At 35.6% G+C, this 26,799-nt stretch overlaps 1 protein-coding gene across 2 annotated transcripts in view; it reads right to left on the reverse strand.

The window, feature by feature from the left end:
- Pkn2 (protein kinase N2) overlaps positions 1-26,799 on the reverse strand; it is a 122,076-nt gene that overhangs the window by 21,784 nt on the left and 73,493 nt on the right. For both annotated transcript variants that reach the window (XM_013024713.1, XM_013024714.1), the window contains exons 7-15: positions 21,769-21,954; positions 20,708-20,817; positions 4,810-4,953; positions 4,418-4,493; positions 3,494-3,668; positions 3,125-3,251; positions 2,714-2,844; positions 2,523-2,598; positions 1,441-1,532 (exon numbers count right to left, since the gene is read on the reverse strand). In XM_013024713.1, coding sequence (XP_012880167.1) covers positions 1,441-1,532; positions 2,523-2,598; positions 2,714-2,844; positions 3,125-3,251; positions 3,494-3,668; positions 4,418-4,493; positions 4,810-4,953; positions 20,708-20,817; positions 21,769-21,954 — 1,117 coding nt within the window. The remainder of the gene's footprint in view (positions 1-1,440; positions 1,533-2,522; positions 2,599-2,713; positions 2,845-3,124; positions 3,252-3,493; positions 3,669-4,417; positions 4,494-4,809; positions 4,954-20,707; positions 20,818-21,768; positions 21,955-26,799) is intronic.

Consider the following 26,799-nt stretch of genomic DNA (forward strand, 5'->3'; position numbering starts at 1 on the left):
CTAATGACAGAGGCTCAAAGCAGCCAATAATGTCCATATTTATGAGTCATTTAATATTACATTCTTACTCCAATGTCATCTTTATTCCCACAGCCTTTATGCTTTAATAACTGCATCAAAGATATAGCTGGGTGCTGGTGGCTCATGACTGTAATCATAGCTACTCAGGAGGGCTGAGATCTGAGGATCATAATTCAATGCCAGCTCAGGAAAAAAAGTCCATGAGACCCTTACGTCCAATAAATTACACCAAGAAAATTGGAATTGGAGCTGTTGCTCAAGTGGTAAAGTGCTAGCCTTGAGCAATAAAGCTCAGGGATGGCACCCAGGCCCTGAGTTCAAGCCCTGGATCAGCATTAAAAAAAAAAAAAGATGTATGAACAATGTACAGTTGTGAAACTCTTTATAAGGTAAAAGGAAAAAATGATTAAAAAAAAAAACCAAAGAAATGTACTCATTACACTACTCATGTAACTGGAACCCCTCTGTATAACATCTTTTCAATTAAAAAACAACAACAACAACCAAAAAAAACCTGGGGCTGAGAAGGTAGATCCGGGGTAGAGTGCTTGCCCTGCATGCATGAGGCCCTGGGTTCGATTCTTCAGCACCATATAAGCAGAAAAAGCTGGAAGTGGTGCTGTGGCTCAAATGGTAGAGCGTTGTTAGCCTTGCGCTGAAGAGCTGAGGGACAGCGCCCAGGCCCAGAGTTCAGGCCCCATGACCGACAAAAAAAAAAAAGAAAAAAGAAGTGCATTCCAAAAAGCATATACTGTAAGCCAGAAGCTGGTAGCTCAAGCCTATATTCATAGCTATTCATGAAACCAAGACCGAAAAGATCACAGTTTGAAGCCAGCCTGGGTAGAAGTTCTATGAAACTCTACTTCTAATGAACCACCAAAATACTAGAGTAAAATTATAGCTCAAGTGGTAGAGTGCCAGCAAGAAGCAAGAAAGCCAAGCAAAAGCTCCAGGCCCTGGGTAAAAGTCTCAGTTCTGGTATACACACAAATACATACACACAAAAGCATAAGATATTAACTATTCCCTTAACTAAATATTATGTATAAATTATATTTTATTACCTCATTTTATCAGCCATATGAAATGAAATGGAATCAACTTTACTGAACCACAAATGAGTAAGTTTCACATAAACAAAATCTGAATTAGTTTGTACTTATTTCAGTGTTTTTCCTTAGTATCCATATCTTCTAACAAATTAATTGTAGAATGGGGAAAAAGTGACTAGAGAGTATTAAAACAGTATTCAATTAATGTGTATGTCAAGTATGATTAAAACAGTATTCAATTAATGTGTATGTCAAGTATGATTATATTAATATTACTATGAAATTAGTGACTCTTACTGTTGTAATATTTGCATCAATTCTCTTACTTGACAACTTCAGAGCAACAATTTCATTTTAAAAAACAAACCTGTCTACTTCGTCTCGAGCCACAATGTCTCCTTTCTTTAAGGCTTTAATAGCAAACATCTCATTTGTGTGTTTATATTCAGCCAAAAGCACCTGAAATGACATTAAAATAATAATTTCCATTGCAGCATTATTCACCATAGCTAAGATATGGAACCAACCCAGATGCCCCTCAGTAGATGAATGAATCAAGAAAATGTGGTACACACACACACACACACACACACACACACAGAAAGAGAGAGAGAGTGAGTGGAATTCTATGCCTCCATCAGAAAGAATGATACTGCCCCATTTGATAGGAAAATGGAAAGACTTGGAAAAAATTGCATGCATAAGGCCCTGGGTTCAATTCCTCAGCACCACAGAAGCAGAAAAAGCCTCAAGTAGCACTGAGGCTCAAATGTTAGAGCACCAGCCTTGAGCTGAAGAGCTGAGAGACAGTGCCCAGGCCCAGAGTTCAATCCCCACAACTGAAGGAAAAAAAAAAAAGAAACATAGGTCCCATGTTTTCCCTTATTTGTAATAACTAATATGTCTAGGATAGTCTTATCAAATGAGCAGAAGAGCTCAAAAGTTATGTACATATGACCATATAAAGATGATGCTAAGCGAAATGAACCCCAAGATAGGGACACAGACGTTTTATCTTTGTTGCTGTTGTTTCTAATGTACTTATAATGTACTATGTGATTTTGTTTTTGTTTCTTTCGTATATTTTTTCCCCATGGTATACCCGTTTTCACTGTATTTGATTCTGGTGCCCTGCATCTTGTATATACAGTTTTCTTGTGGGGAGGGGACAGGAAATAACAAAATGCTGAAACAAGTATACAGACTGACCCAATGTAACAATGTACAAGACACTATGTTGAAAAGGAGGAGTTGGGGAGGTGGGGAGGGAAGGGATGGTAGGGGAAAAACAAAGGAGGGGGTAACAATGCTTGTTAGGAAATGTACTCACTATCTTACTCATGTAACTGTAACCCTTCTGTACAGTATCTTTATAATAAAAAACCTTCAGAAACAATTATTTCCTAGTTATTAATTTCCTGGACATTCCAAAGGATTCTGAAAGATTACCTTTCCAAAATGTCCTCTTCCCAGGACAGCACAACATCTAAAGTCTTGCAGATTAAACTGAAACCTTTGCTGAGATCTAAAAATAGTAATTTCAATTAAAAATAGGCAATAAAATATGTTACCAAATATATGACTACAAAATACTGTGTATGTATGTGTATACACACATGTATGTATATAGTATTCTTTACCTTCTCTCTTCAAGTTCTCGAATTCCACTGTATCCTACACCTGTCTCAGGAACATCAGGCTCATACTCAGATTGAGATTTTGGAAAAATACTATTTCTATCATTTTCAATATCAAAACCAGTTTCTGAATCCTGTAAAATATTAATTAAACCACAGAAACATTCAGAATACAACTTACTTTGTAATCCAAAATTGGCAAAAAAAAAATCCAAGTTAACACAAATATCAGAGAGAAAAAATTTCAGATTAATTCTCATTATTATAGCCATTTACTTTGTATATTAACATTTTATCTAACATAACTATGCAATCGATAGAGACTTGAATTCAATCATACACTTTATTAACTATGAAGTTTTAACTGCTAATTCATTTGGAATAAGGAATTATACAAGGTTTAAAACCACTTGCCTGTCCAGGTGTATCCAAAACTCTTAATTCGGAAGACTCATCTGTTTCCCCAAGGGAAGAAGCACGTGGTGGGGCTGGAGGAGGCTCAGGCTCAAGATCAAAGTCCAATTTTGTTACTGTAGAATCACTTACAGAAGATAAAGTAATTTACCAAAACAGCAATCAAAAGCATTTAAAATAAAAGCAAATTAACTAAAAAGAAAAAAGAAAAAAGAAAGAACACAGCACTTATTTCAAAATACTACTTTGAAGAAAAAAATGCTGCTTTGAAAAACACCGGAGCTCTCAGTTTAATCACTAAACTCAATATGAAAGAGTATCACAGAAACTACTTTGTATGAGATATGCTAAAACATCTTAGGCACATACCTGGCTGGAAGTACTAGCTGAGGGATGCGTACATCTACCACTGGCACTGTAGCGGGCACAGGAGCTTGAGGGCTAAAGGTGCCAGAATGATTTACTGTAGGAATAGCTCGCCTTACTAGCCTTCCCCAAGTGGCAATATTAATATTCATTTGAGGAGCTCTGAGGAATGTTTTGCCTGTAGGTATTGTGAATAAAGAAAACAATTTCTTCATATATTACCAAAAGTAGTAATTTAAAAATTCATATTCATCAGTTTATTTATGAAGAATAAAACAAACTTGTCATAGAAACTAGTTCTTAACTATTTGCTTTTTTTAAAAGGATATGCATACAACATAGTTTTAAAAATGAACTAAAAAAATTGTTAGGCTTTCTTTTCCCCTAAATCTAGTAGTGATATATGGTTAAGGTTTAATCATTTTTGTGTGTGTACAGGTCCTAGGGTTTCAGGGCCTAGATGCTATTCCTCACTTAGTTCAATTAAAGCTTTTTAGTAGTTAACTGCAGATAAGAGTCTAATGGACTTTCCTGCTTCAAACCATGATCCTCAGTTTTCAGCCTCCTAAGTAGCTAGGATTAACAACTGTGAACCACTGACACCCAGGAAGAATCATTGTCTTTTAAAGATATAAACTATATAATATTTATGGATGAATCAATGATATCTGGGTTTGCTTTAAATGATCTGAGAAAGTATTGAATGGATGGGATACACATAAAACAAATTGCCATGAGTTGGTTAATGGTACAGATGTTTAATGATGCATTACAGCCACTTAAGGACATGTTGGAAATGTTCCTCAGTAACAACTCATAAATAAACAACTAAAAAGAAAGAAGCACTAATCACTGTTTTAAAATAAAAGTGATATTTTTCTATATTTAGTAAAACAAAAATTTTATTTTATTTTTAGTAATAGCTACCTTGTTGTTTTGAAAAAATTTTCTTTTGTCTTTGGAGTTTGGGTCTTCTTTCAATCACTGGGTTAAAAAAGGTAACCTGTAGAGAAGAAAAATTTAATTTGACATGAAGATAGCATTATATTTATGAAATCCACTACATTTGTAAGATTTGAAAGCTTCTTAAGAGATTTTTGGCTATACTTTAGTCAATTCCTCATTTTCTATAAGAGAAAATAGACCTAGAGAAGACAAATGATATTTTTCAAGGTCACACACCTATTCAACAGCAGAACAAAGTCACAAATACAAATCATCTTTCTTTCAACCTAATACTCTTTCCACTTCTACTTTGTATTGCCTCCATACATAATTTCAACTGTATTTATACACATTTAATAAAATACAATGATTACCTCTGCAAACAAAGTACCCTGTGGTTCCAAATAGAGACACATGCCATGCCGTTGGTTGTCTAAAAAATCTTCTAACCTCAGAAATTTTACAGCACACAGAGATCGCCAATCACGCCAATAAACTGAAATTTCCAGTTCACGTGACTAGGGTGATTAAAAAAATAAAAGACATCATTGGACACACACTTGAATAAAATATCACAAAAATATGAAATACAAGCACAATAAACAAAGATAACACACACAAAGATGTTTGTGATGTCTATCAATTGTATATTATCTTTAATACACTTACAAAATTTAACTCAAAGAAACAAAACTTATATTCAGAAGGTCTTTGCATAATGTTATTTCTGAAGTATATTTAAAGAATCACACCTGGCACACAATACATAGAAGCGACCACAGAAACTCCCCTTCTACTTAGGAGCTTTAACCTGTCAATTTCCCTTTTCATATGCAATCACAGACCTAAGTGTAATTGTCTAGAGAACTCATTTCAAATTTATCTGCTTGTCCCATTGTTAAACAAGCAGAGAATGATCTGCAAATAGCATTTACTCTGCACTTAATAAATATTAAGCCTCTTAATCTTTAAAAGAATACCCCTGGAAGCTGGCACAGGTGGCTCACACTTAAATAAGTATAGCTACTCAGGTGGCTGAGATGTGGAGGAGGATGGATAGAGGCTCTTCTGGGCAGAAAAGTCCACTAGATCCTACCTACCAAATAGCCAGCAAAGTCAGGCTTAGTACCCCCTCCCTCCGTAAGAAACAAAAACCCAAGATGGAATGAGAAGAGGGAAAGGAAGGAATGGTGAAGAAGAGGGAGAGGAAGATGGAGAGAGATCAACACTACTGACAGTTACTCAGGATGCCAGCCCAGGCAGATAAATCCCTGAGTTTCTTATCTCCAATTAACCAGTAAGAAGCTGGATGTAGAGCTATGGTTCAATTGGTAGAACACCAGCCTTGATTGAAAAAGTCCAGAAAAAGCATCTCTGGGTAGCAAGAGCAGTTAAGCACAGCAGTCTGCATAGTAGGGAGGAAAGGGGGAAAGGAAGAAAGCTCATAGTGAGCTTTGTATAGAAAAAAAATGTTCATTTATTATGACAAGGCAGGCAGGAAGGAAGGGGAAGGGAGGCAGGCAGTCAGGGAGGAAGGGAAGAGGGAGAGAAGGGACAAAATATTAGTAAGACGTTGACCGTCCAAATTCCAGGGGCAAATTAAGAATATTATAACATATCCTATGAGATTCTACAGTGTAGTCATAAACATACTTAAGATTTCAACAGTTTACTTGTAGAACAGTTTGTAAGTTGGAGTCAACTTATTGAATTCTGTATGTATGTGATAATCTATATGCATTTTAATTATAAAGTACACGACTCTTGCATTGTATTGTTTTTCAGGATAATGCAGATCATCCACCCTAAAAGGAGATAAATGTATTCCCCTTTAGGCTCTATAAAGTAATAAATTATTTCTTTTATACAACAACTTTCAATTTATAAGCTTATACATCTCATTATTTAAGTTCCTAGAATGCATAATTAAAAAGTGTGACTTTAAATCATAAAAACAGCTGATGCAAATGAAAATACAAATATTTCTACAGAATTTCCCTGAGGGGCCGTGTTAGTTTGGATGTGGTGAGATTCTCTTTTACTGTGGATGACAGTAGCTCCAGTTATGTCATTTGATAATTTATTCTGGCCACTCCAGTAAAACTATCACATTAACTCACTTCTTTCTGTATCTTTATTCCATGCTTCATACTGGAATGTACTATGGGTCTGAGACTAGCGTGGAAGATCACCCATAGTACTTAAGCTAGCTTTCCTGGAGCTCTACAAGATTTAGGCACAAACTCTTTTTTTGTTGTTGTTTTTTTGTTTTGCTACTTTTTAGCATTGTTCCCTACAAATATTCTTTTTACAACAAAAGAGGGAAAGTGATATTTTATATCAGTACTCCATTATTTATAAGTCATGAATATTTAATCCTCCTTAGTCACTAAACCCTAACAATCTAATCTGGTTTGTATAAACTCGCCAGGGATACAGTATCTGAAAAGTGAAGTTCCATATAGATAAACTAAGACTTATATGGAAAAAGATGTAACTACTGTTTAGAATGAAAACTGCAAATGTGACTGCTGATTTGCTATCAATTTTGCAGATAAAGCATGTCAGGTTCTTTAATTAAAGAGTATTTTCAAGATATAGGAACAAGTCTACCAAAAAAAATTTGGCAATAGGTTTTGAGTTAGGCGCTAATTAGCAATATTGTCTGACTATCCCAGATTGTATTTTATTTTGTTTTATTATGAATTTGAATCTAGAATCGAAGAGGAATCTAAGCGCTTATCACTTAAGATCTGGCTATAAACAGATTTTTAAAAAATAAGACACAGCAACAAATTTAAACATCTGTTGCAAATAAAAAATAAAGCACTATATATCTTGCCAAAAGGAATTAGTACTAAGGCAAATGAGTTTCAAACTGTTGAGGTGTCCCAGGATACCAGAATTTACTTTTCAAAGAAAGCACAGTGACACCTACAGGATACATAGGAACTAGCAGCTTGAGGTGCATCATAGTTTCACTATTAGAACATACAAACATTTCCTTAAGATGACATCATTATCTTTGCTAAGCCAGTTTTTTAACATTAACAAACAGCAAATTCATATGAAAAAAGCTAATATAGAAGAGTAGAAGATTCATTTGATTCTAAGCTTTACAAATTATATTGTATATAGGTAGAAATGACTATATGAAAATGAAATTAAAATTTTAATATTTGTGTTTTTTCCTACAAAATTATTGAATTTTTCAAACATAAAATACTAATGAGCAAAGACTTTGGTCTTTTTTCTTCTTTCCATACTAGTGGATTAAAAAATCCTGAAGGGCTGCAACACTTGAGTTGCACTCCAGTAGTTGTAATTTTTGCTTTGGTTTATGCAAAGGCCTCACATTTTTTGCCCAAACCAAACTCAGTGATTTTCTTACTTGTTTATCCCTCCCCATCTATCTGGGACTAGCCACGTATACCATTATACCCTAATTGTTCAAAGCCCAGTACTAGCCATCCTTACTGCCACCCCCAGAAAAAAAAATGCAATGAGGGTAATTCTAGTACTGGTACAAATGCAAGAATAAGAATCTCTTGAGCTTTTGATAGGGTGAACAAGCAGAAGTGATAGAGATAATAAAGAATATAAGATCATTATCTACGACCAATGTCTGTCTTCCACAGACTGCTCTACAAGTAAATCGTGCTCACTCTATAAGGAACAAGACAAGTAAACAAGAAATTAGGATAGAAACTATTGAGTGCTACAACAATTATGTATAAAACTGTGAAAATTCAAATTCTATGAAAATTCATATTCTCTAAGAAGTTTCAAAATCTTTTATTCCAAACTTATTAGTTTTTAGTTTCCATGACTTTACATTTATTGTTCCTATTTCTAAACTTGTATCTTATTCTCTAAACAAAACTAATAGATTTTCCCAGTAATCTTTCTGTCAATTAGTCTAAATTCCCTTTTTAACATTATGATCAAATGCAACATCCATCTTTTCTACAATGGCAAACTTGACTGAATACTACTCAAAATCTCCCTCTCCCAAATTAGCTGTAGCTATCTTGTTATTTATCCTTCTGGGTACTTGTGTTCTCAAATCTCAAAATTCCATTAATTCTGGAAACTTCTCACCCATTGCTTTAGATACTGCCTCTGCCACCCAATATTCTTTCCTTCTGAATTCCACTTAGCCATTTTTGTTTTATCATAGCTGTCATATGCAAGTTCATAATTTTTGAAGTCTTTCTGTTGTATTCTAGGCAACTTCTGTAACGCTTTCAGGTCAACTCAATTCTTCTTACTTTTCAATTCCAAAAGTTGTACTATTTGATCCTTCTTAATACATCATCTACACCTTCCACTCAATTATTTTGAAGCAAATTTACAATTTCATTTCACTTGGTTCTTTTCTTTTCTTTTTTTGGGGGTCCGGTCGTGGGGCCTGAACTCTGGGCCTGGGCACTGTCCCTCAGCTCTTCAGCTCAAGGCTAGCACTCTACCACTTGAGCCACAGTGCCACTTCCGGCTTTTTCCCCCCTGCTTATGTGGTGCTGAGGAATCGAGCCCAGGGCCTCATGCATGCAAGGCAAGTGCTCTACCACTGAGCCACCTTCCCAGCCCCATCTTTTCTTTTTTCTTAAAGTCTCTCCTATGAGACTTTTTTTTGTTTTTGTTTGTTGTGGGGGCTGAACCCTGGCCCTGGGCACTGTCCCTCAGCTCTCCAGCTCAAGGCTAGCACCCTACCACCTGAGCCACAGTGCCACTTCCAGCTTTTTTCTGCTTATGTGGTGCTGAGGAATTGAACCCAGTGCCTCATGCATGCGCAAGCACTCTACCACTGAGCCAACGCCCCAGCCCTCATTTGGTTCTTTTAAAATGCTGCCTGGAAGTGGAGCTGCGGCTAGAAGTGTTAAGAGTGCTAGCCTTGAGCTAGCTCAGGGACAGTGCCCATGACCCAACTTAAAAAAAAAAAATCTGCCTATTCTTTTTTGGTTTATCATCAATTCATTAGTTCATGGTTTCAAATAATTTGACTAGCCAGAGGCCGGTGGCTCACGCCTGTAATCCTAGCTACTTAGGAGGCTGAGATGTGAGGATCTCCGTTCAAAGCCAGCCTGGGCAGGAAAGTCCTTGAAACTCTTATCTCCAATAAACCACTCAGAAAACTGAAAAGCGGTAGAGCACTTGTCTTGAGCTGGAGAGCTGAGGGATAGTGCCCAGGCCCAGAGTTCAAGCCCCACGACCGACCAAAAAAAAAAAAAAATATATATATCTATATATATATATATATAATAAAATAAAATACTTCGACTATATCTTTCTGCTTGTTCAAGGTGGTTATTTTTACTCATTTGTTTACTTAGACAGGGTATCACTATGTAGCACCCCAGTCCAGACTAACCTTGAATACATTGTTCTCTTGCGTCAGCTTCCTGATGCTGGGATTTAGAGGAAGAAGTGTGAGTAAAGACATTTTCAAATTACACCCCCTACCCCACCCTTCAATTCTGGTATGTGATTACTTGTGAATCACTTTATCAACAGTGTCATCAAATCTCTCATGTATGCTGACGCAGGAAAAAAAGACTGGTAACTGCCTTGTTTTAAAAATTATTTTTGCATAAATTATCTCCACTCACTCTATTAATATTTATCAATATTAAATATCTCCTGTGATGGGAATACAATTATGAGTAGCTTAGCCATCCAGTTTTCAAGTAGTTCTTAATTTTCTTAGGAAGATGGAAATGTAAATACATATAGGCAGTGGAATAGTATACAGTATATGCACAACAATAACAAGGAGAGCTGATTATTTTTATGTAAGAGAAAGGTACTAATAACATGCTTAGAAAAAATTAGAATTGCTCAAATTATGATTTGAGATATTAATTGTAAAGTTAAAGAAGGAGAGGACACAATAACAAGGAAAAGAATGCTAAGGTATTATATAATATATACTAGGGATAAGAGCTTCATACTGTGAAAACCTAGAATATAAATAGGAATGCTTTAGGAAATAAGTATAATAAGATAGGTAGAGGTAGATCAGTAAGGGCCTTATACGACTTAAGAGTAATTTAGTCTTTAGCCTGGCACTAAAGTTTTAAAATATGGAGTTATGGGCTAGGTCATATAAGTCAATATAGTAGATAAAAACAAAGACATTATGATCAGATTGCATTGTGCCTGCAAATTCATTTCATTTTTATAGAACAAATAGGTTCAAATTTAGCTCATTATTTGTGGTAACTTGGACAAGTTATCTTTTCTGTAAAATATGCAAAAATGGTATCAACTTTCTGGACTCATGTAAGAAGTAATTAATTCAAACCCATCATCTGTCAGTCATGTTAGCTTATTTTATTAGTAATGTAATTTGTGTTTTAAAAAGTACATCCATGTGGAAGAATGTACTGGAATTAGACAAGTTAGCAAAATATACATGGTGAAAAACACAGGCTTTTGCTTCAGAAACATTTGGCTTTGCTATAAAGATGTTTAGTTGATTTTCAGATCTATCACTTTCTAGCTGTATAGCCTGAGAAAAGTTAAACTGTTAAGAATGTTAGTAATCCCTAGAGCAACTATAATCATTGCAAATGTCTCATAAGATTACTGTAGGAATTAAGTGAAAAAGACTGTACACGTGTTATTCAGAGCCTGTTCTATCAATAAAAGCTTCAGTATAGTATATGACTATGAATTTTTTTTCAAAACTATATTTTTTGAGAGAGGTCAATTAAGGAAGCAAGGAAGAATTAAAAAAATTAAGTGGGGACGTGAATATATATGAAAAAATCAAAGGAAAGGAAGCAATGTAAGAATTCTTGACAAAAGCAAGATTTTAGGAGATTAAAAGAGAATGTAATTGAACTAAATAACCTGACAGCAGGGATGGGAAGAAGAAAAATGAGGGACAATGACAGAAGGGATAACATTGGTAAGAAGCATTGTATTCATAACCTGACTTAGGAAATTTTAAACTTTTTGTATAACTACTTGATAATAAATGTTCTAAAAAGAATGGAAAGTAGAGGACAACTTGATCACAGACTACCACGAAGAGAAATACTTTTTTCTCTGGAGCCAAGAAAAAGATACAGAAAATTTAGCAAGTGATAGAACTCGGACGCAAAGGAGACTTCAGGTGTATAGCTCAGTGGTAGAATTCACTGCCTAGCATGTTTGGGGCCTTGAATTCAAACTCCAGCATCACAAGCAAACAACAAAACAATATTACCAAACAAAACAAAAACAAATAAGCAAAAAAAAATGCCTAAGAGTCTTCAGTGGGATGGAATATGTTAAGAGACACTTGCTGGTAAGAGAATAAACACCTGATATGGTAACTTTTAAGTTATTTCTACATGTTACTTTTAAGAAATAATTTTTACTACTCAATAAGGCTAGAAAATAAAATTTCAGCCTATCAAAATAGAGAAAGATGGGGTATGGTATGGTTTGAGGCCAGCCCTTGGCAAAAAGTTCACCAGACCTAATCTCAACCACTGAAAGATGGGAGTGGTGCTATCTTCCTGTCATCTCAGCTGTGTGAGTGGGAGGCACAGAGTGATCTGGCTGCAGGCCAGGTAGGGCATAAAATGTGAGAATCTCCCTATTTGAAAAATAACTGAAGAATCAAATAAAAGCAAAAACAAAGGAAGGTAAGGCTCCAATGACAGCACATTCCTGGCCAAGTACATGGTTTTGAATTCAGACCCCAGTATTGCAATCAACCTCGAATCAAAACAAACAGTAACAACAAAAAAGAAAGTAAAGGACAAATGGTAGGTCTAATTTGCTATTAGTGGTTTCTACTGCAAATTTTTTTTTTTTTTTTTTGCCGGTTGTGGGCCTGAACTCTGGGCCTGGGCACTGTCCCTCAGCTCTTCAGCTCAAGGCTAGCGCTCTACCACTTGAGCCACAGTTCCACTTCCAGCTTTTTCTGCTTATGTGGTGCTGGGGAATCGAACCCAGGGCCTCATGCATGCAAGGCAAGCACTCTACCACTGAACCACCTTCCCAGATATGTTTTAAAGATAAGGTTCAAGAATACTTTTCAGCATCAATAAGACAGCAGTTCAGAATAACATTAGCTTTATGGTATAAAAGAAAAGGGAATAAAGCTTAAAAGGGGCTGATGGCATAAAAATCTCTTAAGACTCAAAGAAATACCTGAACATACAGCAGAAGGGAAAGATAATCCAAGTGCTCCTGTCTCATGTCTATAATCCTAGCTCCTCAGAAGGCTGAGATCTGAGGATCTTGGTTCAAAGCCAGGCTGGGCAGGAAATTCCATAAGATTTGTATTGCTAAATATACCAGAAAAAGCCAGTAGAGGTGTGGCTCATGTGGTGAAGCACTAGCCTTGAGCCAAAAAAAAACTAATTGATAGTGACTAGGCCCTGAGTTCAAGCCCCACAAATGCGCGCACACACACACACAGACACACATTATATATACAAAGCAAAAGAGGTCAGGTATTGTGGCTTATGCCTGTAATCCTACCTACTCAGGAATCAGAGACCAAGAACACAAGCTGGCCCAAGCAAAAGGCAGACTCCCATTACTACAAATAAGCATGGTATGGTGGGACTTGTCTGGGATCATAGCTATGTGGGAGGCTGCAGGTAGAATCATTAAAGCCTGAGGTTGGCACTAGCTAAAATCAATAGTTGAAAAAAAATCAATACCAAACAAACACCTAAAGAAACAAAGAAAAACCATAGAGGCTCAAATGGTAGAGTGACTATCTAGCAAGCAGAGGCAGAGTTCATTCCCCAATATTGCCAAAAAATAAAGCAGCAAATGACTGAGGGAATAACAGTAACGTAAGTGAACATATTCATTACATACAAGTTATTAATCTAGGTGTTTAATAGTATTTTTTAATTTGTTTTTTAATGAGCTCAGGGCTTCACATTTGCTAGGCATGTTTTATAGTGCTTGGGCCAAGCATTAAGCTCTTTTCCCCTGGTTATTTTTGCGATAGGGTCTTCTTTGTTCCCCTGGTGGCCTGAGTCTTGATTTATGTTTCTCATGGCAGCTGGGATGACAGTAATGCCACCACACTCATAGTTTTTCTGTTGACATTGTATGTGTGTGGGGGGGAGGGATTTCCCATGAATTTTTTGCTTGAGTGATTTAAGTTTATATTTATAATAAGATCTCAGGGAAATCAGGAAAAATGAGAAATTTCATAGCTATAACAATAAATATCAGGAGAGATTGAAATTTATATCAATAAGCAAACAAATACATAAATAAACATCAAGAAAGCTCAAAGTTTTAGAAGAATCAATACAGCAATCTGATAAACTAGTAAGAGCAAGAATTACTAGTTAGTAGAGTAACTGGGTATCCTGGACCATATATTAGGATAGTTATTTAATCCTTAAACCATTAAATTCCTTATAATTTTCAGGATGAGGAATTTTTTTTTTCTTTTTCTTTTTTTTTCTTGGTTGTGGGGCTTCAACTTTGGGCCTGGGTGCCATCACTCAACTCTTTAGCTCAAGGTGAGTGCTCTACCACTTGAGCCACAGCACCACTTCCAGTTTCCTGTGGGTAATTGGAGATAAGAGTCTCATGGACTTTCCTGCCCAGGCTGGCTTTGAACTGCAATCCTCAGATCTCAGCCTCCTGAGCAGCTAAGATTACAGGCATAAGCCAACTGACACAGAGCTAAAATGAGGAGTTTTGTAAAATGAAGAATTTTTAATCTTTTCAAAGTAGCAAAATCCAAATGACATCTTACATGGAACAAACAACAACAGCTTCATGTTGTCTCCCGAGACAATTCTATAGGACACAGAATCTTCTTAGAAATATAATCTGAGGGGCTGGGAATGTGGCTTAGTGGCAGAGTGCTTGACTAGCATGTATGAAGCCCTGAGTTCGATTCCTCAGTACCACATAAACAGAAAAAGCTAGAAATGGCACTGTGGCTCAAGTGGTAGAGTGCTAGCTTTGAACAAATGAAGTTCAGGGACAGTGCCCAGGCCCTGAGTTCAAGCCCCAAGACTGGGACTCTTGTAGATTAAAGCCACATCTACAACTTTTTTACAAATCAAAAATGTCCATGAATTTACAAATTTACATGTGGTACGAGGGACTGACCCAGGGCCTTATACTTCGGAGTTATACCACAGCCTATGTTTTCTTTTCTTGTTATTCTTTTTGAAACAGTCTCTCTATTGCCTGGCGGGCCCCTAATTCATGTATTCAACACATCTTTCTACTTCAGTTACCCAGGTAACTGGGACTTCAAGCATATGTACTAAAGTGCTATAAGACCTATAAATGTTTATATCTTTAAAAAAGGATGGAAAGCGTACAAATAACTAAGTTCCAGACAAATGAGGCAAATGTTGGGAATGAACATGTCGGTTTGAAAATTCTACCACTATTTCTAATCATTTCCACAAATATTCTATAAATCCAAGGATAAAACAAAATAATAAAAAATAAAATGTATCATGAAAACAGAAAGAGATAATGTAATAGGAAATATGGTCTCTGCAAATAAGTTTACGGTAACTCTAGTGAAAAGAAACATGAATATGAGGAACATACAAAGTCTAGCTGGCCTGAGGATAATAGCTTTATTTGGCAAGAGTATCATCAATGTTTTAAAGGTGTTTACTCCCAAGTGAGAAAATAGTGCTATAGACAAGAAAAGTAACTGTATGTGAAGATTGTATTTGCAAGTTAAGAACAGCCAATCAATAGCTATTATAGTCTTTCAGGTGTTTCAAGTTTTTGTTGAAATAACTGTAAATTACTTTTATTTTCCAGGTAGTCATCATTTTTTTTTTGCTCTTTCCTCCTGCTATCACGCTTATCTTTATATCTCATTCCAATCACGATGGAGCAAAGAGCACCCACTCAGGAGTATGACACAGAAAACTCTAATTCTCTATCAAATGATGGTAAGACAACATGCTTTTTTTTTTTTTTTTGTCGGCTGTGGGGCCTGAATGCTGTCCATCAGCTCTTCAGTTCAAGGTGAGTGCTCTACCACTTGAGCCACAGTGCCACTTCTGACTTTTTTTGCTTATGTGGTGCAGAGGAATCAAACTTAGGGCCTCACACATGCAAAGAAAGCACTCTACCACTGAGCCTGCATTCCCAGGCCCAAATATGCACTCTTGTTCATAATAAAACACTCTTAACGGGCTGGGAAGGTGGCTCAGTGGTAGAGTGCTTGCCATGCATGCATGAAGCTCTGGGTTCCATTCCTCAGTACCACATAAGCAGAAAAAGAAAAGGCGGAAGTGGCGCTGTGGCTTAAGTGGTAGAGTGCTAGCCTTGAGCTGAAGAGCTGAGGGACAGCGCCCAGGCCCAGAGTTCAGGCCCCACGACCAGACCCCACCCCCAGGACCCCCCTAAAAAAACCTCTTAATAATAACCTTGCCAAAAACAAAATCTGCTAGCCAGCCATCTTCTTTTGTTGCTTTTTCTTTTTTGTGTGTGAATTTTAAAAACTGTTATAATAAAGGTGATATCTAGAGGGGTTACAGTTATATAAGTCAGGTAAATGAGTACATTTCTTTTGGGAAAATGTCACCCTTTTCCTTGCTCCCTCCCAGTTTCTCCCCCCACCTACCACAAGGTATTTCAAAAGTGTCTAAAGAACAACATGGCTACATTTGTATATCCTTTGTCCCTCCATTTCTGTGCTTCCAAGGACAGATAAATGAACAAATAAGACAAAAAAATTAAAAACCTCTTATTTGCATTTCCTAGAGTTCATTTCGATAAATATTTTTTATGAATAAAGGCAACAGGTATTGTGCCTTTGTATTCCTCTCTTTAAACTAAACAATTTCTGAAATGAAAGAAAATGACCTTCACCAATTAGTTCCTCCATGACTTAAGCCTTTCATCAGATTAAGCCTAGGGCTAAACAAAGAATATCACTGACTAAATTGTATAAGGATGATGCAAGGCATTACATATATATTACCTCAAGTTTTTCATGTTATTTTTTAATACCAAAGTTTTATTATTCTATTATATTCCTAACTAGCACCTCTTAGAAGTAGTGAAACAAATGACCAGTAGTAAAGTTATACAACTTGCCTTACTTGTCTTCCAATAGCTAACGAGTGGCAGACCAATGGTAAAGCATGGAGAATTTATCTGCACTAATAACCTCAACTTGTATTTCTCTTTCCAGTGAATTGAACAAATTATACTCATCTTACTATTTAATTAATTTATAACACGTAACAACACAAATTCCCTCCTACCTGCAAAGTGATAATCTCAATTATAAAAATGCTTATAAGTGATTTTAGTGTTCCTTATATAAGCCAACAAGGCTAATAGTGAGATCTTGTCCCAAAATACAAAACAAATCACCAACACAGTCCTCTAATTGGCTACATAGTTTGAAAACAAACAAATTTTACCTCTGCTGTTTTACTCCACACCATTACTCTATTTTTTTTTCTAACATATCAAGGTCTCTCTTGCTTTAAGAGTTGTCTTTTTCTTCTGTTGAGAACATTCTCTATACCTCTGCAACTATGTCCACTTTTTACTCATATTTTTACCCAGACCACATGTGGTCTCCTTAATAAAAATTTTTTTAGACATACAAGATACTATGTTGAAAACAAACTTTCCCACTTTGCGGGGGGGGGGGGGGGGGGGGGGGGGGGGGGGGGGGGGGGGGGGGAGGGATAGTAGGAGGGGGTAACAATGCTCGATAGGAAATGTACTTATTACCTTACTCATGTAACTGTAACCCCTCTTTACAGTATCTTTACAATTAAAAAAATCTTTTTGAGGAATTTTGAAAATTCTATTTAAAAGCAGTCCCTTATTTCTGTTTCCCAATTCCACAACTATATTTCTTTTATTGTGTGTGCAGATTTTAAAACTTTGTTTTTAATTATCTGCCTTCTCTTTAAGCACAGGAACTTTGACCAGGCTTGACCAATCACAACCAGCATCTAGAATGTTACATGGCATGGAACATAAAATTGGTTATTATTCAGCATTCCATAATAGCTATGACTATATATTACCTCTATAAACCTGGAATCTAGTAAGCTGCTGGTAATAGAAAAACCATCAGTAAATACAGGGAGAATCTATGGAATGTCTTACAGAATGGGATATTGTTAATTCATGAACCCTAACCAGAAGAAGTGCAAATCCATTTATGCATCCATGACTTCCAGCTACACATCTTTGGCTTAATTGCTAAAAACTAGTTAAGTAGAACACAGTTTCTCCCAATATAGACCTAACTTCTGCCACACCATTTTCTTTGTAACTAAAGGACAAAGTCCTCCTTTCTTTGCACCCATCTACACTTAAGCTATTAAGTTATACTGATTTTTCTTTCAATTCTCACATACATGTTTCTATTTCTACTGACATATTTTAGTCCAAGCTCTTATCTTCTTATAGTTGTAAAATTAGAATAGCTTCCTGTCAGTTCACATGCAGTTAGATGTGACTCTCTCAAATCTGCCCTAAACACAAATCCCAAGGTCAATTTTTCTGATATGATTTTCCATGTGCACTATCAATAAGTGAAAATACCTTATTCTAGCAAAATCCTCAATGACTTTTCAATTGAGATAGTAAAAATAAAGGCATGTCTTGGCAATGAGGAGGTAGATTGTTCTGAACAGTTTTTTTTTGTTTGGGTCCGGTCGTGGGGCCTGAACTCTGGGCCTGAGCGCTGTCCCTTAGCTCTTCAGCTCAAGGCTAGCGCTCTACCACCTGAGCCACAGCGCCACTTCCGGCTTTTTTTCTTTTTGCTTATGTGGTGCTGAGGAATCCAACCCAGGGCCTCATGCATGCAAGGCAAGCACTCTACCACTGAGCCACCTTCCCAGCCCCTGAACAGTTTTAATGTAATATAAAAGTTTGAAATTAACCATATGTATACTGAAAATTCAATGAAGTATTAGATCCTTGAGAGGAACTAGAAAGTTCTTGTTTGTGTTTTTTCTTATTAAATAACCACTTGGAAGTACCTAGAATACAGCAGAATCAATACATATTTGTTGATTAAATAAAGGTAAAGTTTAATGAACAAATGAAAGATCCTATACCTGAGGATAAATGCAGGGCAAGGTAGGGTATACTTAAGATCAGGCTGGTATTGAGACCCATGGAGATTAGCAATTTACTTTAGTGAAAAATAATCAACACCAAACAAGTTCTAAGCACTATGATTTTTTTTATCGTATACAGAGATAGGAAGTGCTAATAATAAACTTGAATGTATATATACATATAACATTTAAGAAGCAGATATATGAATTTGAACCAAAAAAAAGCAGTAAGAAAAGGTCTGAACTAAATACTCCCTTTTAAGATAAAACAAAATGAATTGGAAAATATAGGGGAGAGCTCAAAACAATGTAATTCCTTAGAAAGGCTGACTCACAGTCCAACAGAATAGACACCAGGAATTGGGTACTCGAAAGTGGAGTGGGATCAAGAGGTGGGGCGTAGATAAATTAAGAGAGGAAGGAGATAATACAGTCATAAAATTCAATGCATAGGGCTAGGAATGAGGCTTAGTGGTAGAGTGCTTGCCTAGCATGCATAAAGCCCTGGGTTGTTCGATTCCTTAAAACCATATAAGCAAAAAAAGCCGGAAGTGGTGCTGTGGCTCTAGTGGTAGTATACTAGCCCTGAGCAAAAGAAGCTCAGGGACAGTGTCTAGGCCCTGAGTTCAAACCCCAGGACTGGCAAAAAAAATTAAAAAAAAAAACTCAATGCATATTCTACAAAATGAAGAATATCGAGGAGTAGGGTTAGGAGTGACGGTGGAAAATGACGAAAGTGATGACATTGATCAGGATTCATTATAGCTGTATATTATTTTGTTGAAGAACAACTCTTTTGTACAGCTACTTAACAGTAAAAATGAAATTAAAAAAAAGTAGGAGAGGTGTAATCAATCACCAAAACACTTTTACAGCATACATCATCCTTAAGTATTGTAAATCCAATTTTACTAATATATTTAACACTATGTGTGTGTGTGTGTGTGTGTGTGTGTGTCTGTCTGTCTGTCTTGAGGCTTGAACTCTGGGTACTGTCCCTAAGCTTTTTAGCTCACGGCTAGTGTTCTACCACTTAAGGCCCAGCTCTACTTCCATGTTTTTTGATGGTTAATTGGAGATTAAGTCTCACAGACTTTCCTGCAGAGCTGGCTTTGAACCAAGATCCTCAGATCTTAGTCTCCTGAGTAGCTAGGATTACAGGCATGAATCACGGGCACCCAGCTCTCTTTGTAACTTTTAAATGTCCTATATATAAACTATTAATCTGAATACTAAATAATAAAAGAAAAAAGAAAAAGTTAATAAAGATGGTATTATGGACCAAGTTAATGTCTGCTGGATTCCATAATCAAATACTAGATTTTAATTACTTACAACATTCATGAAAGACACTGAAACATATGGGTTTTTTCTTTTTGCTTTGTGAGGCCTTTTTTTTTTTTTGGGGTCCGGTCGTGGGGCCCGAACTCTGGGCCTGGGCACTGTCCCTCAGCTCTTCAGCTCAAGGCTAGCGCTCTACCACTTGAGGCACAGCGCCACTTCTGGGTTTTTTCTCTTTGCTCATGTGGTGCTGAGGAATCGAACCCAGGGCCTCAGGCATGCAAGGCAAACGCTCTACCACTAAGCCACCTTCCCAGCCCCAAGACACTGAAACATATGGAAGGTGAGGTGATCTGAGTTGAAAAGCTCCACTGAAGTTCACTTATGCTATGATAACTTACAAATCTTCAGTCAGAAGAGTTAGTTTAGTGCTTAGATTGTGTAGTATTAAAATAAAAAAAAATAGCTGAGCATGGGGATGTATTACTGTAATCCCTGCACAGGTTGAGGCAGAAAAATGGAGTCTGAACCCAGATTGGGTTAGGTAGTGTGTTCCAGGCCTAGAAGGACTACACAGGGAGAGCATGTATCAAAAAACCACAAAATGAAACAATCCTTCTCAACTCAACCTGGCACACACACGTGTGCATACACACTCACACACAGATTTCACCTAGTTGCTAATTTTTCTGGTTAAAATGAATTATACGCTTTTAAATAACTGTAAAAGAAACTTATTGAAGCATATAATATTCACTTGCATCATTATATTTATTATATATAAAATATAACCCCTTGGATGACAAATGTTAAAATATTTAAGTTTGTTTGTTTTTGTTAAGAATAAAGCTTCTTAAAATAGCCCAGAAAATAAAAATCACATTCAAAATAAATTACAAATGTAATGAAAATTCCAGGAAAACAGCTCTCATCTTACCCTGTCTAGTTCCAGTGTAAATTTCTGATCCCATGACTGATTAGAAATGGGTTTCCAGCTAGTTTGACCAACCACGGTATTATCTAGCTTCAAAACAGCACAGACATCATCTGTAATAAAAATTTACAAGCTTAAAAGAAACACTTTAAACTTTTAAAACACTAGCACTACAAGAGTCTTAAGACCCTTTGAAAATAATGTTTTTCATAAGCAAGGTTGAAGCTTTTGAATCTGAAGTGGCTATTTTTCTATATACAAACACTCTTAGTGTCTGATTAAAACACAAATAGTCATTGCTATCTATTTTGCAAAGTTAAGAATGTTATTAAAAGGAGTATCAGGTGACCACTATCTTTTGCTATACTCTGTGTATGTGGATCAATCATCCAAATTTCTCCCCCTACATCTGTAAAAAAATTACAGATCTTGTTACCTCAAGAAACTGATGCTGACATTTTCCCCACTTCTTTTTTCTAAACATAAGTACAGGCAAGCTCATCTTGGCACTCCACAGTAGGTTGAATTGTCATGTGCCTTTCTCCCCAGTTATCTATTCATATATAACTTATACTTTGAAATGTCTTCCTAAATGTCTCACATTTATCCCCAAGCCTGTGTTCCTATCTCCTATCCAAGTTGACTACTGGGTAATTATTCTCATATACACAGAAATATGGTCTAGTAGTTAGCTGCTAATATTTGAATGTTACTTTGGAAGGATCACCACAACATTAAAACACCTGAGATGTGAACACTACTAAAAAAACAAGACTTTAGCCTCTATTTTCTATATACCTTCAGCATAAAAAAGTGGTGCACAATACTTCATTCTTTCAAAGGAATTAATGTTATCACTCATTTTCATTTTTAAAGTAAAATGTCTTGCCTTGTTTTCTTTTATTATGGGTATCAGCATTTTAATATTACAGAAATTTAAAGTTTAAAGTTTTTGCTTTGTTTTGTTTTTACACTATGGATAATTTCTATTCTTCTTCATTGTCAGATCCCTTAAGTAGTCCCGTTAATACATTGTACGATTTAAAAAAGAGTGGTTACTGAACTGGACAAGTCATCTGTTTTTAGAAGGTTTCGACTACTTCCACTTTTACTTTTACTTGTTCGGCTCATGAATGATGATCTGGTTTCACTTGGACTCCAACCAGGTAGTGCAACCGATGTTGCTTTTGACCGTCCAGGGACATTTTCTAGGATATCTTGACAGCCCATAAGACGAACTTCCAAAGTACCTATTAACATAAATATCAATTAAGGACATTATCCCTTTAGACTACCATGTTCTACCTCAGTGTCTTTAATACTAGGATAATAGGCATGTGCTATGACACCCAACTGATACTATTCGTTTCTGTAAAATTTCTTACAGTTGCCTGAACAGATTCCAGAGTCAGGTATGGAAGCATATGCCTGTAATCCCAGCAGTCAGAAAGCTGAAGCAGGATCAAGAATTTGAGATTAGCCTCAGGTATATAATAATAAGCTCCAGACCAAGTGAGTCTACATAAAGAGAACTTGTTTCCTTTACTAAAAAGGAAAAAGAACAGTATTTCCCAAAGCTGTCTGTAGGGCACAAAGTAAGTAACAACAACTTCTTAGGTACATAAATACTCATTTTATAATTCAATCGATAAACCTGAGATGTAAAATTACCATATTATTTTTGTCTTTTGACAGGTTAGTCAAATAAGATATGACCATGTAATCATTTGAAGTAAAAACTTAGTACTGGAATCAAAAAGTTCTGTCAGTACTGAAATTTTTAGATATTGGGTAATATTTTAACAGGAGAAGTTCCATTAAACTTCTAAATCATTAAAACTTAGAAGTTTTAGCTGGGCACTGATGGTGCATCCCTGTAATCTTAACTGAGTTCAGAGAGAGATTCATATTTCCATTTAGCAACCAAAAATGCCAGAAGTGGAGCTGTGGCTCAAGTGGTAGAGAGTAAGCCTTGAGCAAAAAGTTAAGGGACAGCCCCCAGTTCAAGCCCTAGAACTTCTCTCTCTCTCTCCTTAAAAGTTTTAAATTATAGAAAACTTAAGGACCTACATTACTAACAATGAAGCAATAACAAAGCCTCCCACTTCAAACAACTAACAAGTATGACAAAATGCATGGAAAAAAAGAGGTGCTGAAAGCACTTGACAACAAGCAATGAAAAACAGAGGTCATTGAGGAATGCGAAACAAATGAGCTGGGTCCTAAGATTCTTCTTGTTTACTTTCTTAAGTCTTTCCAGGACAAAACATAGGAAAGAGAAACTCAGGTGGAACCAAATTATAGAAGCATAAGTGAAAGAGAACATGAGGAGATTAAGAGAGCTAGAGTTTTCAGGAGAAAGGAAAAGCTGTCCAGAGGCAGAACTGAATCCTTCAGGTTTCCTTCAACATATTCCAAGTGCTAATCAGCACCCGCTTCTTCATAAAATACCTGAGGCAGGGACCCACCTGAAAAGATGTGAAAGAATCACACACAGTATACACAGGCAGGAATGGTGTCTGTATTCATCAACCTTGACTGAAAACATTAATTCAGGACTAGGAATATGGCTCACTCACAGTGAGCTAAATAGCTCACTAGGGCACTTGCTATAGCACTTGCCTAACATGTGTGAGTCATGTTCAATCCTCAATACTACGAAGAAACTTTATCCTAGAAGAGCCTTATCCTATTAAAGGAACAATTTGATGTTTTTGTTGCACATCAAGCTATAGTAATCTTGTCTTATTACAAAAATGAAAATAAAAAAAAAACTTCAAAACAAAAGTGCTTTGCCATCTGATCAGAGATTATCAGGTATATTTTCTATTGCTTCATTAAAAAATTAACACAGGGCTGGGATATAGCTCAGTGGCAAAGCACTCACCTAGCAAGTGCAACATTCTGGGTTCAATCCCTAGTACCGAAAAAGAAAAGACAAAAAAATTAATGCAAATTTAGTGGTCTAACTCACACAGATACTAGCAATTAAAGATATTAAAACAATTGTAACCACATGCCATCTGTTCAAAGATGAAGAGAGACATGGAAGAAATTTTAAAAAGTTCTAAATCCATTTTTTTTTAGCGAGAAAAACCACAGATGTCTAAAATTTCCTTAAAATTACTCTAGATAGACTGGTTGATAGATAAAACACTGAAAAAGAACAGGTTAGTAAAGATAGAAAGACAGAATAGAAATGATCAAAAATAGAAGGGAAGACTATGCATTTAACTTCAACTAGCTTTATCTATGTTCTTGATAAACAGTAGAGAATAGAGGACAGAAAAAAAAAAGAATGGCTAAGGGATTCTCCAAATTTGATCATTAAAAACCCAAGAAATTTCAATAAGCACTAAGGAAAGAGAACTAAATCACACCAAAGTACATCATAATCCAAATTTTCAAAAGTAGTGATAAAGAAAAAACACTAACCACAGCAAGAGAAAACCTATATTTCTTTGTTCCACCAAAGGGATATAGATTAGCATGTCAGTCGATCTCTCATGGGAAATAACAAAAGCAAGACTATCTCCTTGAGTTATGTATACATCTCTAAAAATTTGGACTTGATGATGATGGCACAAACAGATACTAAAAAAAAAATCACAAAAATTGTATTCTTGAAATAGATGAAGCCTCTGGAATGTAAATTCTGCCTCAATAAAGCTATTAAAAATGGGAAGGGGATGGAAGTGAAACTTTTTTCATGTTTTGAATATACAGTGATGAAACAGATTAAAGTATGATAAAAACAAATTACTGTAAAGAAATAAGACAGATTAAGTATAATGGATATCATATAACACTATAAGTTATTTCATTTGAACTAGAATTAAATTCTAGTTCAAATGAAATAACTTATAGTGTTTGTGTTTTATTTCCTTTGTTGTTGTTAAACTAGCAAACTTAGCTTATTTCCACTGTAAATGCTCAACTGTAAAAGTCTTCCTGGGGAAACGGAAAACATCTGGATCCTACTTCAAATTCTGGTAGCTTATTAAATATTTGAGTAATATCAATATATCAGGATATGGCAATGCTTACCACCTGTTTTCATTTAGAAAAAAATCCCAGAGAGAGTAAAGAACTTTATTAAGCATCCAGAAGTTTCTTTTATGAGATGATATAATTGCAACTATGTATACCCAAATTAGAATTAACATAAAAACATATTATTTACCTTCACCAATGATAATATGAAAATTCTAAAGCAAGCAAATCCAATACGTAAATATCAAAAGGGCTTATAGGCATGCACCTCTATGCTCAGCTATAACTTGGATCAAATGAGTAACAGTTTTAAATTTTTGAATAACTCATAAAAACCAGTATGTTTCTTACATAGAGCCAAAAAATCCTTTCTCATCTTATATGAAAATAGTAACATATTTGCAAATCTAATCAAATTCCTATAAAAGAAACCAGTTAAACGAGGTAAATCATAAATAGCATGCTGTGAATAATTCAAAGCAGTAAATGTTGTTTATTCATGTTCTTTCATCATGTCTAAATCTTTTATTAGTATCAGGATTAACTTTTTTCCTAGGTATTTCAGATTCCATAGTTTAGTAGAAGCGTAAAGTTTCTTTAAGAAACTAAAAAGGACCCCTCTGTACAGTATTTTCACAATAAAAAATAAATAAAAATAAAAATAAAGAAACTAAAAAGGAAAACAAAATCAAAATCAAACAAAGTTCAGTAAGATAATTACAAATAGGAGAAGAAAACATAAAAGAGGTAAAGTTCAAGAATTAGAAGAAGTAACAGACTAGAATAGAAAAAGAAAAAAGTTCTACCATGTCAGCAGAATTTCTAAAACATAATTTTATTATTCTAGAAATATTGTCAAGTTCCAAATATTCAAAATCATATTTTAGTTAGTAAATTAGTCAGAAGATTTTGAATATCAACTATGTGTTTGGCAATAAGACAAAAAAATGGTAAAACTTTAAGTAGAAACCTTACCTAATTTTCACAGTATTGACCAAGTATCTATTGAATATAAAGTGTTCTGTTATACTAGCTAGGATTGTGCATAGATTGATCTTTTTTCTTTATATGTCTACATTTTAATTTTGATACATTTAAATAGAATAGAGGAGGACTAGAAGATTCAAGACAGGTATGAGTTATACAAGGTAAGGATAAACAAAATAAACAGATATGATAGTAGGGAAGGTTAATCTAGGTTTCAAAACTTTCTCAGTTACCAGGACTCTAAAGTTTTCAACCATTTTTTCACTGTACCCCCAGGCCAAATTCTGTATTTAAGTGTTTTGTTTATTGACAGGATATCACTGACATCTTAATACCTTAGAAGGAAGTTATACATATTTCATTTTAAATAAGCAAGATTACTTCCTAATAAGATGGGTATGCTGAGCACTAAATAACTATATAGTTATACGTATTTCATTTTAAATAAGCAAGATTACTTTCTAATAGGATGGGTATGCTGAATATTAAATAACTATCTGAAACTCTGAAATCAGCCTGAAAACTGACCCTCTGATACCTAGTCTACAGCAGCTTTCATATGATTTTTTTTTAATCTCAGGAACTAACATTAACCTAGTTTCAAAAATATGTGGAATTATGTATGTGAAAAGAAGGCAGCTCCACCTAAGAGTGAAACTATTCTGAGCTAGTAGTTTCAGAAGTAGCCATAGGAAGTACACTAATACCATGCTGCCCCCCCCCAAACTAAAATTGCTCTGTTGTATGCCTCATGGATTCATGGTGATATAACATCATACCTCAGATTTATAAGCTCAATTTGGGAACTACAAGCATAAACTGATTCTAATTTTGGCATCAGCAAGTTTTAACCATAAACTTTACTTTCTAAGTTATTTTTATTTTTCTCTTTTGAAATTCTGGTGAGCAAATCCTGGGCTTATGTGTGCTACACAAGTGCTTTTCAGCTGAGTAGCTTCCTCAGTCCTTTCTGCAATATAAGACTACTTAATGGAGTCCTAAGCCAGAGAAACACACCAAGTGTGCCATCACAGGACAGAGAGTTAGACAAGTGAGAGAAAGCCAAGGCAAGAATACACAGCTGAGCACCAGCCAGCCACCGGCGGCGGTGGCGG

Source organism: Dipodomys ordii, unplaced genomic scaffold (assembly GCF_000151885.1).
Source record: "Dipodomys ordii isolate 6190 unplaced genomic scaffold, Dord_2.0 Scaffold78, whole genome shotgun sequence".
Classification (NCBI taxonomy): domain Eukaryota; kingdom Metazoa; phylum Chordata; class Mammalia; order Rodentia; family Heteromyidae; genus Dipodomys; species Dipodomys ordii.